The sequence below is a fragment of the Poecile atricapillus genome, chromosome 9, assembly GCF_030490865.1.
Source record: "Poecile atricapillus isolate bPoeAtr1 chromosome 9, bPoeAtr1.hap1, whole genome shotgun sequence".
Classification (NCBI taxonomy): domain Eukaryota; kingdom Metazoa; phylum Chordata; class Aves; order Passeriformes; family Paridae; genus Poecile; species Poecile atricapillus.
In genome coordinates, this window is record NC_081257.1 from 18,559,729 (window position 1) to 18,576,642 (window position 16,914).

Below are 16,914 nucleotides of genomic sequence, written 5' to 3' on the forward strand. Positions count from 1 at the left end.
ACTCCAGCAAAGATGACTTGCAGATTAAACCCCTTGGGGGTCAAGGCAGTTGTTCTGTTTGTACAGCAATTAGCACAGCAGGATCCCAGGCCACAAATGGCCTCCAAGGCTACGTCTGTACTGTCGAGTTAGCTCAAACCTCATTCTTCCTGTAAGCCAAACTTCCCAGCTCTCAACACCGCCTACACAGAGGTTTTTACTCTGGCCTAGCCAGGAGAGCACAGAGTGAGCTCACACCTCGTGTAGGGACCAGCTCAGGCTTGAGCTGCGCTCTCCGAACAGCACAGATGGCAGCAGTTTTGAGCAATTTTGAGCTCTTCCCTCTAACAATGGTCACCCTGAGAGGCTGCCATGGACAGAGCTGCAATGCTCAACCAAGTCTGCACCATCTTAACTTGCAAAGCAAAGATGAGGTGAAGTCCCAGGTCTCAGCCCACCACCCCAGCTCCTGGGAAATCTTGCAGAAAGGAAGGTGTATTTGTGAGATCCTGCTCAGAGCAGCAGAGCACAGACTGCTTGCGTTGTTCCAGCTCACAAAGCAAGACACCTTTGCCTTGGGTGAAAGCAAAACAGCAGCTCAAAGAATCTAATGGACCACATGGGTTTTCAGAAGGAGTGTCTGCAAACCCCATCTGACAACACAAGTGAAGCAGTGCAAACAGCACTAAAATAACAGCTGCTTTCCCAAGCCTTCACTGCAAAAGAATGAGGCAACAGCTCAATAGTGTGATCCTGATTCTGCCACATTATGAACCTCCAAGACCAGTCAACTTTAACCTAGTGCAAAGGTCTAATGAGAGTCAAAGAAAATCAAAGACAAGAAACAAGGGTCACAATGTGGCTAATTTAACCAGAATTATAAAAAAATCCCTGGCACTTACGAGGAAAAGCTCTACAAGAAACCATGCAAGTCAAATGGAGGAGACTGGCTGAAGTCTTTGACCTGTCTTACCTGACATCCAGCTGGAATAGCATACAGTACCCTCCTTTCCACGAGGATCATGCTGCCCCAACCAGCATCTGAGCTCATCAGCTCTTTTTCAAGCAGTCCCAGCATGCTCCCTGACACTCCCAGTTTCCAATTATCCATGTATTTAGTTTTCAAATTTTACATTATATATTTTGCCTGAGGCACAGTAGATCACTTACCCTTCTCTTATTAGCTCTCTGTTTAATTACAGTTTAATGTGAATTGATCTTTACATTAATGAGTCTGTAAAGAAGATTGATTTTCTGCAAGAGACTTTTCTGCTCAGTTTGGCGGCAGAGTAGTCCTATTGATTTCGCTTTCCCCAGCAAATACACGGCAGTGTCACTGCATCTTCTTGTGAATCAGCTAATCCTATTTCACACTCCTTTACTCTAAAAATCCCTGTTCTGAGTTCCTTGTTATTGGTTCTTATTCAGAGCAAGATGATGGGGCCAAAGCATCTCAGACAGCTCTGCCTGTTGCTAACACACAGCTGACTGCGTGGGTCACTGTCTCCTTTGTTCCTAAATGGCTGGAGGCTTAAAAGACTTACAGTGAAAGAAATGAAAGTCATTTTTAAGTGCTTAATCTGTTAACTTCCTTAATTCCCAGCCAGCTAAGGATGTGGCAGAGTGTGGTCTGTTTACCATGCTTGCTCCAGGTCTGGTTAGCACTCTCCACTGAGCCCTACAGCTGCCCAACAGCCTGTGTCAGAGGATGCTGACTGAATCAGGCTTGGAGCCAGGGCAGAGGACAAGGATCCATCTCCAGCATCCTGTCCAAATGCCCCAAAACCCCTCCAGGATGCAGTTACCCACATGCAGAGAAGACAGGCCCCAGAGTAAGAGCTGAGCTGGTGCCTGCTCAGGGGTTTGTAGAAACTGACAATAACTGACCAGTGCAGGGCTGATTGCAGCTCCTTTAACCTAGCAAGCCTAAGAGTTCTTCCACACAAGTTAGTGAGGAAGTTGGATATAAACAGACTAAGTTCTGCAAATAAATGGTTTCTTCCATCATCCCTTTCCCTACCAGATCAGGTAACAGGGTCTTAGAGAGCCTTCAGAGTTAACACACTGTAGCTGCACTGGGATGGGAAATCCTCGGCCAAGGGCATGTCAGTGAAAACATCCTGCCATCAACTCCCAAATGTCCAAGTCTAGGAACTGTAACTAAATTACAAATGCTGTGGGAATTTCAGGCAAGGTTCTCCTCTCAGCTATTCCGATGTAATTTCGGAATGAATCCAGATTCAGTCTCTCCCCCTCCCAGCTGAATTTCCTGGCTTTTGTTTGCACTAACAGATGTTTGCATTTAATGTCTGTCTTTATTTGGTAACCCGTACATAGATTATTTTTCCCTTCTGTTCTATTAAAAGCCTTATCAAGTCCCTTATGTTTGCTCTTGCTGAAACGAACGACTTTGGCAATATTTTCAGTGTGCAAGGCAAACAAACTGATTCTTCGAGGAATAACTAAACTGAACCAAACTTCATGGCAGTATATTAGGACAAAGCATTTTTGATACATATGTCTGCAGCCTGGGACATCCAAGGGCTTGCAGAAAGCTTTGAGAATTTTCTCTTCAACAGATTCTCACATGCTTACATATATACTTAACTGGCCTGTGGTTCTCACACCACGTGGAGTCAGGCAAGTTTTGGGTGATGGAGACAGATATAGAAAACCCAAAAGCAGGGAATGCAAAGCGAAGCTCATTTAAAAAACGAACAATCAAACAAAAACAAAAAACAAACACAAAATGACACACCAAAAAAATAAACAACAAAAAAGAAAACAAACAAAAAAACCCCAACAAACTTTATGGGAAATTTGAGTTCAGCAGTATTCTTTCTCCCAGCTCCAAAAGTGTGTTCTCCTGTTTAGGAAGAGTAGGAGATGAAGTAACTCATTCAGAAGGGCTGTTCTGAGTGACAAATACACAACCCTTGCTTTTATAATACATTAACAGTCCTTTGGAAATACTTAACCACATGCAATATACAAAACCTACTTCAGAGGTTTGTGAGGTAAACACACTTCACACATTTCTAAACACTGAAAAAAAAAAGGAAATGTATTTATTTTTCTTTAGCATTAAGAATACACTGTAACACTATACACTTAAACATAAACTAGTTTCTCAGTACACAAGTCTTCATTATGAGTCTTCACCCTGGGTTTGGTTTGGCAGCTTCCCCAATTATTACTTCACAGATTGGAAGGCCAGAAGAAACCAATATGACCATATAATCTGATTCCTTACATCACACAAGGCTAAGTAACTTTATCACCAATTTGCCTATCAAGCCCATTAACCTAGTGTTGAACTAAAGGACCATCTTTTAGGAAGCAAACCAATTGATTAAAGACTCCCAAAGAGGGAGAAAACTTCACTTCCTCAGCAAATCATTCCAGTGTGAGTCAGCAATATCGATTGAAGCGGGTACTTTAAAACATCTTTCAGGTTATTTTTATCTCTGATAAAAATTAAAAGGAAATGCAAGGGGGGAAAAGAAGTGGCATTCTCTAATACAAGCTAAACAAAGAGACCCTTCTTGCAGAAGTATGACAGCAGCATTACAAATCCTGCTATCAGAGTTATTTATGTGTAGCAGCTGAGGAGAGCAATTCAGATTTCTGGAAAGTGATACTAAGCAGGTTTGTTCAGAATACCATCCTTTTATCATTTGGCTTTGTAGCTTCTCCTTCCTTCTGCACCACTCTGAAATTTCAGAGGAGTTGTAAATCTACTGCCTTCCACCAGTCATTATTCCCCCTTTCCAAACTGCTTATTTCATTTCAGGAATAAAAAGCCCAAAGCTCCAGCAATTTGGTTCTTTGCCAGCAGCTAAATTAATAGCAAAAATAACAACAGGGGCTTGTGGAACTCTGCGCATTTATAGACTTCATGAGAAAGAGAAGCCGATCTGGGGGGCCTAAAACTATACCCTGGATGGCAAATTCTATACAAGCTTTCCAGCCATGAATCAGATTTCTGGAGGTCTTTTTCAAACCCTGGTGCACAGCACCGATGTGGCAGAGCAGTAAGTCAACAGATCAAGGCTGCCTCAGAGTAAAGTGAGAGCCTTTGGAGCAAGAGAGCCCAATCAGCTGGTGGTGTGGTCACAGGCATTTTCCACCACAAGAAGTACCAAATCCATGGAAAATACAGATACCTGCCTGCAGGTGTACTGCAGGGCCATGCAGGCTGGAAGCCACCACCTGAACTGCTCCAGCACTTTGCTGGAGTCCCTGTTAGCTACAAATACTTCCCAGGAACCTGGGAGGTATCATGCATACCTCAGCAAAATTCCTTCTCAGTGCACATTACAAGCAGACACTTGCAAAAATAATTTTAGAAATCCACACTCTTTAGGTACTAAATAGTTTAATATTTTATTCCCTTCAGCAGCAGCATCGACCCAAGATCCTTGGTGGCTGGTACACAAGGGCTTTCAGGTGTCTAATGCTTCTGTGGTCATCTAAACTACCAAAGTTAGGAACTTCAAACCTTCTGCAGATCCTGTTTTACAATCACTGCTCTCTCAAAAGAAAGTGTTACAAAGAAGTTGAAAGAGACCATAAAAACAGGTCTAGAATGAGTTCCCAGGAAGATTAAGATATGAATAGTCTCCGGCTTTAGGAGGGAAGAAGAAATGACCAGAACAGGGCCAGGGAAAAAAAGAACAATAAAGAAAAGGTAAAATTTAATAGCACAAGTATGAGCTAATGGTTGAAACCCAAAGGCAGATGAGAAAAAAGAAGTCTTATTCAACCTGTGGAATTTACTGATGTAAGTTACCACTGACCATAAGCACAACACACAACCTCACACAACACCACTCCAGATGATGTTTCTTAATTAAGGTGCCAACAAGCCAAAAACCAAAATCTACAGTCAGCAGGAACGAGTGTGACACTCATGAAACTCTGAGAGGCAGCTAAAGCCACCTCACAGAGAGCCCAGAGCCAAAGGAGGGACAGTGACTTACAGGTGGAGGGAGCGGACGCTGGAAGCGGCGGATCCCAGGGAAGGAATGGCAGTCAGCTCATTGTTGTCCAGTCGCCTGCAAGAAACAGAAAATGAGGGTTAAAGCCAAGCAGCCTGTACCCAAACACACAGCAGCAGGGGAGGGCTGACACTGGGCTCCATCTCAAGGGCTTTGTCTGGACCTCTGATGGCCACACATGAGAGCCACCATCACTGGTTCCACCATATTGTCTTTACAAGAGCAAGGCTTTTTTCCCCCCCTGTCATCCTCTCCCTAAAGTGCCAGGCAGGAAAGCGTTGTGCCACAGCCCTCCACAAGCCTGTGTTTCGCAGAGTAAAGCCTGAGACAGGAGATTTTTGCACCTTAAGGCCAAGTGTAAGGAATTTAACCCCCTTCCCCAAGCTGCAGCCCCTGCTCACCCCCTTCCACACCAGCTCAGGGCCTGGGGGCACAACTCGGTGGCATCCTCTTCATACCAGGACCAGCTCTGGAAATCCCAGAGGGGTTTCCCCACAAAGGCAGCAGCAGGCAGTGCTGGGCACAGCAATGTCACCAGACACAGGGGCCCTGCTCCAGGCAGCTGGGGAGCACAGAGAGCCCCCGGGTTAATGGAACCGCAGGCCCCCCGCTCCTGCAACCACCAGCACAGAGACGTCCCCTGCAAGGGCCTAATGCTTGAAGTCTTTTTCTGACTGAAAACAGATCCTTGCCATGTGACTGGCTCTTCCTTGCTTTAAAGGGCCCTTGTTTGTACGGTGAATTAGTCAATTAATTACTGTAACAGTCACTCGTCTGGCTGCTTGAAAAATTACTGAATTTCTCAGCCTTTCCTGCCCACTCCCCTCTCGTGCTGCAGTGATCACAGCCAAGCCCTGGCCAGGCTCCCCAGGACCCCCAAACCACCTCTGATCACATTGCTCCTGCTCCAGGCAGAGCCTTGCTGGGTCACTTTGGGCCTTCCAAGCGCTTCTCTTCTGCAGGGAATCGTGAGCAGATCAGCATCTGGGTGCAAAACACAGCATCCCAGAGCTGCACAGCTGAGGGGGCTGAGCCACAGGCACGAGTAGGGGCACTCCTAAATTATGTTGGGGGTTTATTCCCCCCCCTCTTCTTTCCTTTAACACTGTTTTTGGCAGGTGGGAGAGGGCAGTGGCACATTCATCCCAGAACTTCCCTTCTGGCTCCTCTGAGAGGAGGCAAGATATTTGATTTCACGAGGAGTTCCAAGCACTGCTGGGATAAAAGCTTTCCTCTGCCTCTGACATTAAAGCCATGCCTTAAAATGTAAGGGAAAAAAGCCAGATGCATTGCAATTCAGCAAGCAGCTCCACTCTGCAACTAAAAGCTCACTGTTTCTCATATTACAATATGGTCTAGAGCTTCCAAAGGTACAGAGAAAGCTGGAAAGAGCATTAAAATGCTTATTTGAACATGTTGCCATTAACATCTAACTGAGCATCTTCTGGATAAGAAGCCTGGGTCAGCTCTGGTTAAGCAGCTCTGACACCAACCAGCATCTAACAACTGGTCAAACCCTCCTCTGACATAAGTGTGATGTTCATGTATCAGCCTCCTGTCATGTCAGGAATCAGTCAGAAGTGGTTCTCCCACCTCATTTTCTCTCTTGGCTCACAGGCACCATTTGCTGACACAGAGGAGACAGCCAAGCTCTGTATTTGCCTGGGATTTTCCCTATGCAAAGGAATTGAAAAAGGAAAAAAAATATATATATAAATAAAAAAGGGGAAAAGCCCCTCAAAACAGAACAACTGGGCTCAACAACTTTAAACTTTCAGTCTCCTTCCCCAGCCCTCACCTTTGACTACACAAACCCTCTGGATGCTGAGGCAGAGGAGGAGGGGGGGCCACCCATATAAAATATTTACAGTCCAGTTGCCAGGCTAGTGTCAAGCTGAAATGGAGCCTGCTCAAAAATAGCACAGCTCTCCAGAGCTTTCAGTGAAAGGCACTTTAGAAAATAAAAGGTGAGTTGTTTGGAGAGGAATTTTAGCGTGGTTACTACTTTGTTTGCTACCAATGAGCTTGGAAAGCCTGAGAGCCACAAAACCATCAGTTTGGTGGATTCCATGAGCCATATGACCCGAGGAAAGCCACAGCAGCACTCTCCATCCATCCTTCCAACCAAGGACTGAGAATGGATGGACACCATGGGATTGTCATCAGATGAAGGCACCAAAGGGGATGAGGGAAAGATCAAGTGTCCTGAAGGAATGTAATGTTCCAGGTCCAGCCCCAACCCTGGCTTCCCCTCCACCACTTATTCCAGAGCAAGTGGGATCACAGGGCTTTGCATCACTTTGAGCCACTAAATTTCATCTTACACAGACTTACAACTTCTCTTAAAAGCTTCTCATAAAGGCCACCAAAACAAACCACACAAACTACTGCCTAAACTCAGGGGAAGGGAAGAGTCTAGGGTAAATTCTGCTATGACTTTATCACAATCTCCGTAGAGCAAAGCAGAGCATCAAAGATAAGGTACGAAGTTTAAAAAATCTTTTGGTCTGCAAATATTTTCTTTAAATCAAGGGAAAACAAAATGTTTGAAAAATACACCACACTAATTATTCACATGGAGAGACACACACAAAAAGTTTTAAGCCTTGTGTAATGCTCAGGAACCACAGACACCACGTTTGAAGCATCATGGGAGGTTTCAGGTCTTATCAATGCATCTATTATTTGGGGCAATCTCTTTCCCTGAGGGTGCCTTGGTTTGCCCAGCACAGCATGCACAGAGAAACACTGACTTGCTCTCGAGACATGCCACAGCATGATGCTTATTTCATGAATGTTTGTGAAGTGCTTTAAAAAAGCCCTCAGAAAGAAGATGTTCTGGCAATATAGATGTGGTTCTCCTTGTGAAATGAAGTTTATTTCAGTGGTCTGTGGTTTAGCTGTTACTCAAAAGCAACCAAGATTAGTAGATAGGGCTTTTAATAGAGCTTCTCCCTCACACTTCCCAGAGCCTGCCTTCCAGGCTCTGCTCCAGACCTCTGCCTCCCCTCCAGTCTCCCATTTCTGACTGCTCCCTTTCCCTCCTACTCACTCTTCTGCTCTCTCCCTATTCCCTAACCCTGTCTTTCTGACACAGCAAGCAACTCTTATCTGCCCATTGGTTTGTGGGCTGCATTACTTATCTCCCCAGAAACTCTGACACCTTTTTACAACATTTAATTGTTGGTGCAGGGCTTGTCCTGCTCTACACACGTGCAGCACTTTGCTCAAGGGAGTTCCCTACCTGGGGAATCAGAAGCCACACACATTTCCCACCCCATGCTCCCTGATGTCACACGCCTCCAGGCACTTCCATGAATAAAAGTTAAGCCACAGTCATGTTAGGATAATTTTAAAGTCTCTTGGGATCAGGGCTGCAATTCTCTTCTTTAAGCACAGAGCAATTTAAGGCTTTCCACAATTAAAAGGGAAGCTGAGAAAACAGATCCTACAGACAGTGTTCTTCTGACCCACATCACTTTCTCTCTAAACATCGTGAAGAGCTGATTTCAGAGCACTGCAGTCACTTCTGATATACATTCCTCGCTTAATCATGATTCCCAGCAAGTCCCTGCTATTCATGTAAACAGAGGAGCCAGGGGCAATGAGGCCAGGAGAGAGATGCTACGTTAAGCCCCACAGTCCAATCCAGCAGGCATCAGTCAGAGAGAATTCCACTTTTTGCCTGTTTAAGAACCACAGGATCTGGCCCCTCCATGTGTCCCAGAGCCAACACTTAATGAAAACAGACAGAGGACAAGAGAAAATGCTTGATAGAGCACAGTATTGTTTCTGAAAGGAAATGTTTCTTCATTTTCCCATGAGGCATCAGTAGCTCTTCAAACAGAGCCCAAACCTCAAGTATGCCAGCGATTCAGCAGGCAAACACGAGCTCATTACCTCAGCCCACCGCCTGCAATTTCAGTCACTTTCGGTTTTTAAAGCCCAGAATCAGAGCTCCAGGAACCCCTGTGAAGGGCTGACAATGCAGCCCCTCTCTGAGTGAAACTGCTGAACCTTCACAGGTTCCTCATCTTCCTTAAGAGATCAGGAGCTTGGAAAACCTGCAGTTCCCTCAAATAGGTTTCTTTTACCAGCAAGGAGGGTCTGGCACAGCCACTCAAACCTTCACCAGCTCCTCTTTTGCCCACCAGAGCAGAAGACAGCTCTGTTGGTTTAGCCTCTTCTAGCAAGACTTCCAACAGAATTTGTTCTGGTTCCAAAAGGAGCACAAATGTCAGAGAGGAGGAGACACAGTTAAGTGCTTTGTTATCCACTACACTACACCTTTGTTTCCTGGGAGATTTGGGCTAGGTTGGCATCAGGTATCACAATCCAGGCTGTTCTGCCTTGCTTCAGGGTTATGCTTTCAGCAAGGAGCTTTGTGTGTATGTTCAGGTGTGCCGAACTGCTCCCTCCAAGCATTGCACAACACAGGGAGGCAAACTCCAATGATTTCCAATAACAGCTCTGCTGTTTTAATTGGATGTTGTGTTCTGCTAATTGATTAGCTTTAAAAAAACAGCCCAGGTACAATATGGAGGAGAAAAAACCTCCACACCAAGTCAGACCCGCTCATTCAACTTAGCTAAAGGAAGGTTCTGTCTTAGGAAACGAGATATAATTTCCTCACAGCCCTGGCAAAATACAATTAAAACCTCTGAAGGAATACTTACACTTCCTGCAGGTTCGACATCTCTGCAAAGGCAGAAGGATCAATCTCTGCCAACTTGTTGTAGCTCAGGTTTCTGTTAAAATAAAAGAGAGTGGGATCAGCAAACTGCAGTCATCCTGCTCAGCAAAACAATCATCCTAATTATTCTGGATTGCACTAGGAGGGTTTGAGTTTTGGTTTTTTTAAAAGAACTTAAACAGGAGAGCAGCACTTTTCTGCTGAATACATGAGTGAGTTTATTTCATGACAAAAACGTTATCTAGCTCTCCCCAAGGTTCTTGCTCTTTTGCATTAGATTAGTGTGGTTTTAATTTGTCTTCATATTACACAATTACATTTATTATTCTACTATTGGTTATTCACAACCACAAAACTAATCACAGATGAATAGGATATTTCCTGACAAATTAAAATCTGAACTGAAACAATCAACAAACCTTCCACTAAATATTTTATAGCTATATTCACATGGAGTATTTTTTACACCACTGTGTGTTACATACAAAATACATATTTATAGGTATGTACACTTACTATGTGTAAACATAAAATATATTCTACATTTTCTAACAAGATGATATAACTAGTCTATCACTAAATGTTTTTTTTTAATCAGTGAATAGTTTTCAAGCCACACAGTAGTACACACTTTGGTCCTCAACAAACCCAGCTGACGTTTTCCAACTATCCAACAGCCCAAATCTAAATCTAAATCGTATTCTAGCACTGATGGATGACAAATAGGTTGTGCTGTATTATCTGAAAGCAGCCTGGTGGGAGAGCAGATTTGCCTCACAGCACATCCAGAAACACATCCAGAGCTCAACATTCTTCAGGAAGGAACACACTGCAAGGATTGCTAGGGACAGCAAAGAGGCAAAACAATGCAAATTAAGTGCCAACCCCAGGAAACACAAGAGCTTTGCCATGCTCTGCTGTAGAATCAGGCAGTGCAACAGCAGAGTCTTCCCTCCCAGATGTGCACTCTCAGCACACCACACAGGACAGGTCAAACCTGCAGCCAGGGACTAACCAGATCAATTAAGACCAAGTGACTAATGATGCAGAAAGTAACAAGTGCTTTAATTACCATTCTGTATGCAGTGCTGGCATGTTTCTGTGAGTGTGTAATCTAAAGAGGGAGGAGGCAAATTGATGGGTGGTAGCAGAAAAGCAACCACAGTAAATTGTAAGGAAATTGTGAGGGGGACTTCTTTAATTTTACTTTGCTCCACGCCCTGCTCTCAGATATTACCCTGGGTAAAATTCAACCCTCCTGCCTCCTCTGCAGGGAGGTTACACCCTCTTACTGCACCTCTGAACACAACCCAAAAGATTCATGGCCTGATTTCAGATAAGCCCTCAAACACTGAGCTGCTTATTCAAACCACCAAGCCAGTCTGACTAGAAAACTGGCCAATCTTCCATGGTTTGGGCTTTTCTTTGCCTTAAAACTGTGCCCACAGAAAGCAAGCAGGTCTGGAACCCAAACAGGTGAACAGGACCTAAGTCACCGAGGCACCTACTGAACTTTTACCAATGCTCCATCACCCATGGGCTGAGGCACACACAAAGAAAAGGCAGCTGCCAGAAGAGCATTGATGGAAAATACCTCTTGAAGTGCTCACACTAAAACACTGCACTCTGTGGCAATGCAGAGAAAAACCCAGGCTCACAGCAGCCTTACAAACACCAAGCCTTGAAAGACTACAAAGCTTACCAACTTTTCGAGATTAGCAGGAAGTGATAAACACCTCTTTCAAGCTAAAAACCAGATATTGATCACCTGCCCTCTTGTAATGCATTTATGGGAAGTCCTCAAAGCGTTCCCCTGCATGAATCATTTGATGGCACATCACACCATTCCCCACCATTTCAGCTCTGAAGGCAGCTCCCTGCATCGTGCCTTAAATGTTCCATTTTTTGCCAATATGTGCTGTGGAAGAATGCACTACAAATCAACAGGCTGGCTCTTAACAGAGCCTAGAACTGAAGCTATACAGGAGTGTAAAACCTAACCAAGCATCTCAGTTTAAAATATGCTGTCCTGTAAGCCCCTACTGTCTTTTAAAACACTCAAGAGACCTTTAAATCAATACCAGCCTACAGCAGATATCCATTTCACTATGAACTCAAAGGCATTTATCTAAATAAAAGTCAAACTGCAGTTTAAACTCAGAGTGTGTTTGAAAGCCAAGTCCATATTCATAGCACAATTACGAATTAAAGCGCAATTTGCCCACAGATTACATTACTACTTTTTTTTTTTTCTTTAAACCACACAGTAAGATCAGGTTGGAGCTTGTCCCTGCCTGATCTACAGGCAAAAAGAGAAAATACAACAGGTAACATCCTACAGGCTCAGCACAATAAAGCCAACACAGAAATACCAGTGACAAACTAGAAAGGGGAAATACAGCCAGACACAATGGTGTATGAATCCATCTGTTTCCATGTATTTCTATGCCTTTCACTGCAGCCAAAATTTACATTTTTTAAGGTAATGTATTGCTCCTCAATGCATTCCTCTGCAAGAGGCTAAGAGGTTATTTTATGAAGCAAGAAACAAGAACACACGCACCAAAACTGATCATCCCTACACTTGCCAGAGGGACCAGATCCCTGGCTTAGCCTGTACTCAAGCACTGAGTGACACTGATGTGAAACTCCAAAGTTCACAAGTGAAAAAACAAAGATCTCCATAAATTAAAGGATTTCGTGGCCACAGTTTAATGCCACCCAAAGTGACTTTCTGATTACTGCTGCTGCCATTCAGGACATTTGAACATCAAAATCACTGCACAAGTAGCTGGCTCTTCAGATAGCACAGATAGATTTTGCTGCTCTAGCAACAGAAAGACTTTCCAATAGTTGCTGCAGAAATGCAGGTGAACTCCATCCTCTTGCACACCAAAGTCTTCAGTTCTCCCCACACTACTCACTCCAACCACCAAGTATCCTCATTAAATGCACAATACACTGCTCAAAAAGCAGTGGGGAAATGAGAGCTAGAAATACACTCAGTACAAAATAAACAGGAGACTTGAAGTTACATAGATATGCCAAAATAAAGTTTACTGAGTTTCCGGCACTAGCTGTATTTTAACTTATATTAAAATACCCAAGAATTTCTAGCCTGAAGCACTAGCAATCAAAGGATGTGTTTCCCAGAACTCTGATCCCCTCACTAGGCAGTATTTGGCATGCCAGTCACAGGGTTTAAGTGAGAGAAAGAATTAACGTGCTCCAATAGATAGATCATTGGGACTGGGAGTCAGCAAACCTCTGTCTATTCCTGGCTCTCTTAATCTCCTGCTGTGTGACCGGGTCATGTCACATCACCTCTCCAGAGCTTTTGTTTCCACAGCCACCCTTTGTCTGTCTTGTCTATTTAGACTGTAAATAAAATTGAGGTAGGTATTGTCTTGGTTTGCCTGATGCTGATGAAATGAGGCCTCAACTTGGTTGGGCTCCAGTAATGCAAATAAAGAAGGGAACTCAAAACTTGAGGTCATGGGTGCACCCGATGCTCTCCACCCCTAAATGTGGGTCCCAAGTGTCCAGCAAAGAACGAAGCAGGGCTTTAATGTCCCCACCAGGTCAGCCTCTCTGAGCCGAGCAGAGCAGCAGTGCAGGCTGACTGGAGATGCCAAGCCTGGGGGCACAGCTGTCCCACCATGGAAAGCTGTCACATTTCCTGCTCCTCTGTAGCACAGAACACATTCCCCCTCTCGAGGAGCCCTGGGGATGATGGCACAGTCACCCAGTGGTGCACTGAACAAATGCTTCTGCCATCAGTTTTCCAACCTGTCTTCCTCAAATAAACAAGCCATCAACTCCCAACACTAAAACCCTGTCCCTTCCCAAATCAGCATTTTCCCAATGCTCTGAGGCATCTCTCACCCTGGGCATCTCTTCAAAGGCATTTATAAAGCATCTCCTACGGTGTTTTATGCCAGTTCCAAGAGCCCATGTCTTTGGTGAGCATTCTGTCCATTTCCTGGCACCTAAAGGTGAGGTTAGCTGAGCCCAAACGTGGGACTGCCCACAGACTGCCCAGTGCCCTGGGCCTGCTTCTCTGCATGGGTACGTGTTTCTGTTGAATTACTCGTGGAAAGATATTTTGGTCCCTCCAGGGCAACTGTGGAAAGAAAACAGAAGTCAACTAATAAAAATTCAGGACAAGAGCCTGGGCTGTAAGTTCAGGGAAGCAGCCGATGGTTAGAAGTTTTACAGCTGACAGAGGAGAAAGAGCAGAATGACCAACCTGAGCGGCCCCTAACATTCAGATTGTTTTTTACATATCAACTTCTGTTGAACAGGAAAAGTTGGTAGATATTTTTAAACTTTATTCTGATTTACTGGCATGAGAAGTGCCCTGCATATTTTTTATCCATTGCAGGCTTCAAGTCTTCCTTGTATTGGCTAATCCAACAATGCAGGGGTTTCCCCTCTTGTCACTAAGATGGCCATGATCAGGAACTGAGAGCCTGTTAAATCAATATGGGAAGGGCCCTGTTCTGTCTTTTCAACCATTCCAGTCTCTAAATAAGAAAGCAGTGTTTGCCTTCAGTTGGCATTGTGAAAGTGGCACTGTGGATCACTGAACACTGCAGAGACTGAACTGAAAGTCTTGTTAAATAACTGGCTATGTTCAAACTACCTCCCAAAAGAAATAATGCTGCCACAGAAAGAGTCCTGCCTGCCAGTGAGGAGGGATCAGCCAGCTCCTTGACCTGGGAGAAGCCAACCACGCCTCCTTGGGCAAGGTGCAGGCTAGACCAGGAGTTTATGTACAAGTTTTGGCTCTGCTTTGGAACCTTGAGCAGTGCAGAGAAAAACCACCTCTCTGTTGAAAAGAGAGGTGCCTGTCTGGCTCACCAGACAAAGGAACAGAGACATATATGGCTCCTGGTCTCTGCTCACCACGATGATGGCTGAATTCTGTTCTGCAAGGTGAAAGTTTCCGACCCTTACATCAAAACCATTTATCTGTCAGTGCAGAAGATTATGTCAAAAGTGTTTCTGCACCTTTTGATGACAGGAGAAAAGGAGGATGGCTTGAAATTCTGTCACTGCCAACTGTGGCTTTCATTAAACACTTTGTCAACCGTTGTCATAACACAACTTTTCATTGCTCCTGCACAAAAGGGAGCCGAGGGCCCAGAACAATTGAGCCCTGCAGTGGAAATTCCTCTGGCTCATCTGTCGAAAGATAGCTGCCTAGTCTGCAGCTTACTGAATAGGCACCATCCTCTTCCCACATGTTTGTGGATGGCTTTACAGAGCTGGAATGGAGGCCCCATGCACACTTGAGTGGGTATGAAAAGCATGGCTGCAGCTGAATTAGCTTGGGGATGGGGGCCAGGGGACCAAGAGAGGGAGCACACTGCCCATGCTAAAAGTGTACAGCTGTGCAGGAAGAAAGCACACTCAAATGTCTCTTTTAAACAAGCTTGTGAGGTGCCAAGAGAGATGGCAGGGTCCTTGTAAGCAGTGACAGGTGAGCCTTAATGCTGAAGCACAAAGCCATCAAAGAGATAGCATGGATTCGGGTGGTTGTCTGGATTGTCAGGGCAGAAAAAGTAGTTTTGGCCCATTTTTTTATTCCTGTGCACAGGACAAGTCCAAAGTCTACTCCCATGAGGCAAGAACAGCCAAACAGCTGCTGCAACCTCTTGTCATCCCGTCCCTTGCTCTGGACATGCTCGAGCACCTCAGTGTGTTCTGTAGTGAGGGGCCCAGAACCAGACCCAGGATGCATGGCCTCACCAGCTGAAGATGATCATGGCCCAGTCCTGCTGGCCACTCTACTGCTGATACTAGCCAGGGTGCCACTGGCCTTCTTGGTCACCTGGGCACTCACTGGCTCATGCCCAGAGAGCTGCCAACCAGCATCCTCCTGCTCCTTTTTCACCAGGCAGCTTTCCAGCCACTGTGCCCCAAGCTGAGCCCCTTGTGATCTCTGGTTTGTGCTGCCTCCAAGTGCAAAGCATCCAGCTTACAAGAGACTCTGAAATGGAGCACAGAAATGGCCCACATCAAGCATGGGAATGAGTTACCTCCTAGGAGGAGATAAGAGCACCAAAATACCAGGCACCAGAGAGGTGGATGTCCCAGCTTGCTGCTCTAAGTGCTCTGGAGAGAAGGGGACTCTGCAGGACACAGAGAGGCTACACAGCACCCACATGGGTGAAGCTGTGCCCCACCACTGAGAGGTTCTATTAGTGGCTCAGCTGATGTGCTCACTCAGGCTTTACTTATGCCCTTGTTCAAATTAGCAGCAGCAGCAGCATCACATTGGCTTGGGTTAACAGCCTGCTCACATAAGGAGCTTTATGTGCAGGAGGGAGTCAACTTAAGGGCAGCCCTCAAGCCATAATATGAGCTAATTTGACAGTGAAGACAAACTTTGAGAGGTCATCCAGACACCAAGAAAACTGCACCATGAATCACTCTCAGTCATGACCAATGATACAGTGTAAAGGAAATTCCTGCAGCATGATCCCCAAAGAATCAATACCACACCGATTCCAGTGGACGTGTGCAGCCATTAACGCAAAGAATACTAATTAAAACCACATCACTGAGAAGTGTTGTGCCAGACTACAGTTTAATGTAGCATGTGGTTGGTATGGTTTGAGAAACTTGGGAATGATCTTACCTTCAAGTGACTTCCAGGAACTCAGCCTTGGCCCTTCCTCCTGCTCTGCCACTCTGCACTGACAACTTTGGGTGCACACACATCTGGCACAGAGGTGCCTGGTGAGCACCCACCACAGCTGGTCAGCTCACACAGGGATGTAAACATGAAAATCTCTATCACTGTGGACTGCCAGACCCCAACAGGCAGCACAGGATGAGCAGCCACACTCTCAGGGCTGAGGAGAGGCAGGAGTCCTGTGCAGGAGCACTGGGTAACGCTGCACTGCTGCTGGGGCTTCCACATCTCCTACACCAAGAATTTTTACAGGCTTATTGTCTCTTTCAACAGGGCAGTGTCAGGTTATTTTAGGCCCTGTTTGGCTTACACAAATGTGTTTTGACAAAACCTAGGATCCCATTTCCTCCTATTTTAATAACCTTAGCAAAACTCAGTAGAGTTCTTGTCTGCTTTTTTCTTTTATTTTTCTTGGAAGATAATTTCCACCAAACACCCCTGTTTTATTTCTTAAGACAGAAGGCTTAGATGCAACTTAATCTATATAATCACACACATATACAAATACTCCATAACACATGTACAAAGCACCTGGGTGA

The 16,914-nt window shown here is 45.1% G+C and overlaps 1 protein-coding gene across 1 annotated transcript in view; it reads right to left on the bottom strand.

Annotated features, from left to right (window-relative positions):
* LRIG1 (leucine rich repeats and immunoglobulin like domains 1) overlaps positions 1–16,914 on the bottom strand; it is a 91,118-nt gene that overhangs the window by 46,484 nt on the left and 27,720 nt on the right. The window contains exons 2-3 of the mRNA XM_058844676.1: positions 9,656–9,727; positions 4,962–5,036 (exon numbers count right to left, since the gene is read on the bottom strand). Coding sequence (XP_058700659.1) covers positions 4,962–5,036; positions 9,656–9,727 — 147 coding nt within the window. The remainder of the gene's footprint in view (positions 1–4,961; positions 5,037–9,655; positions 9,728–16,914) is intronic.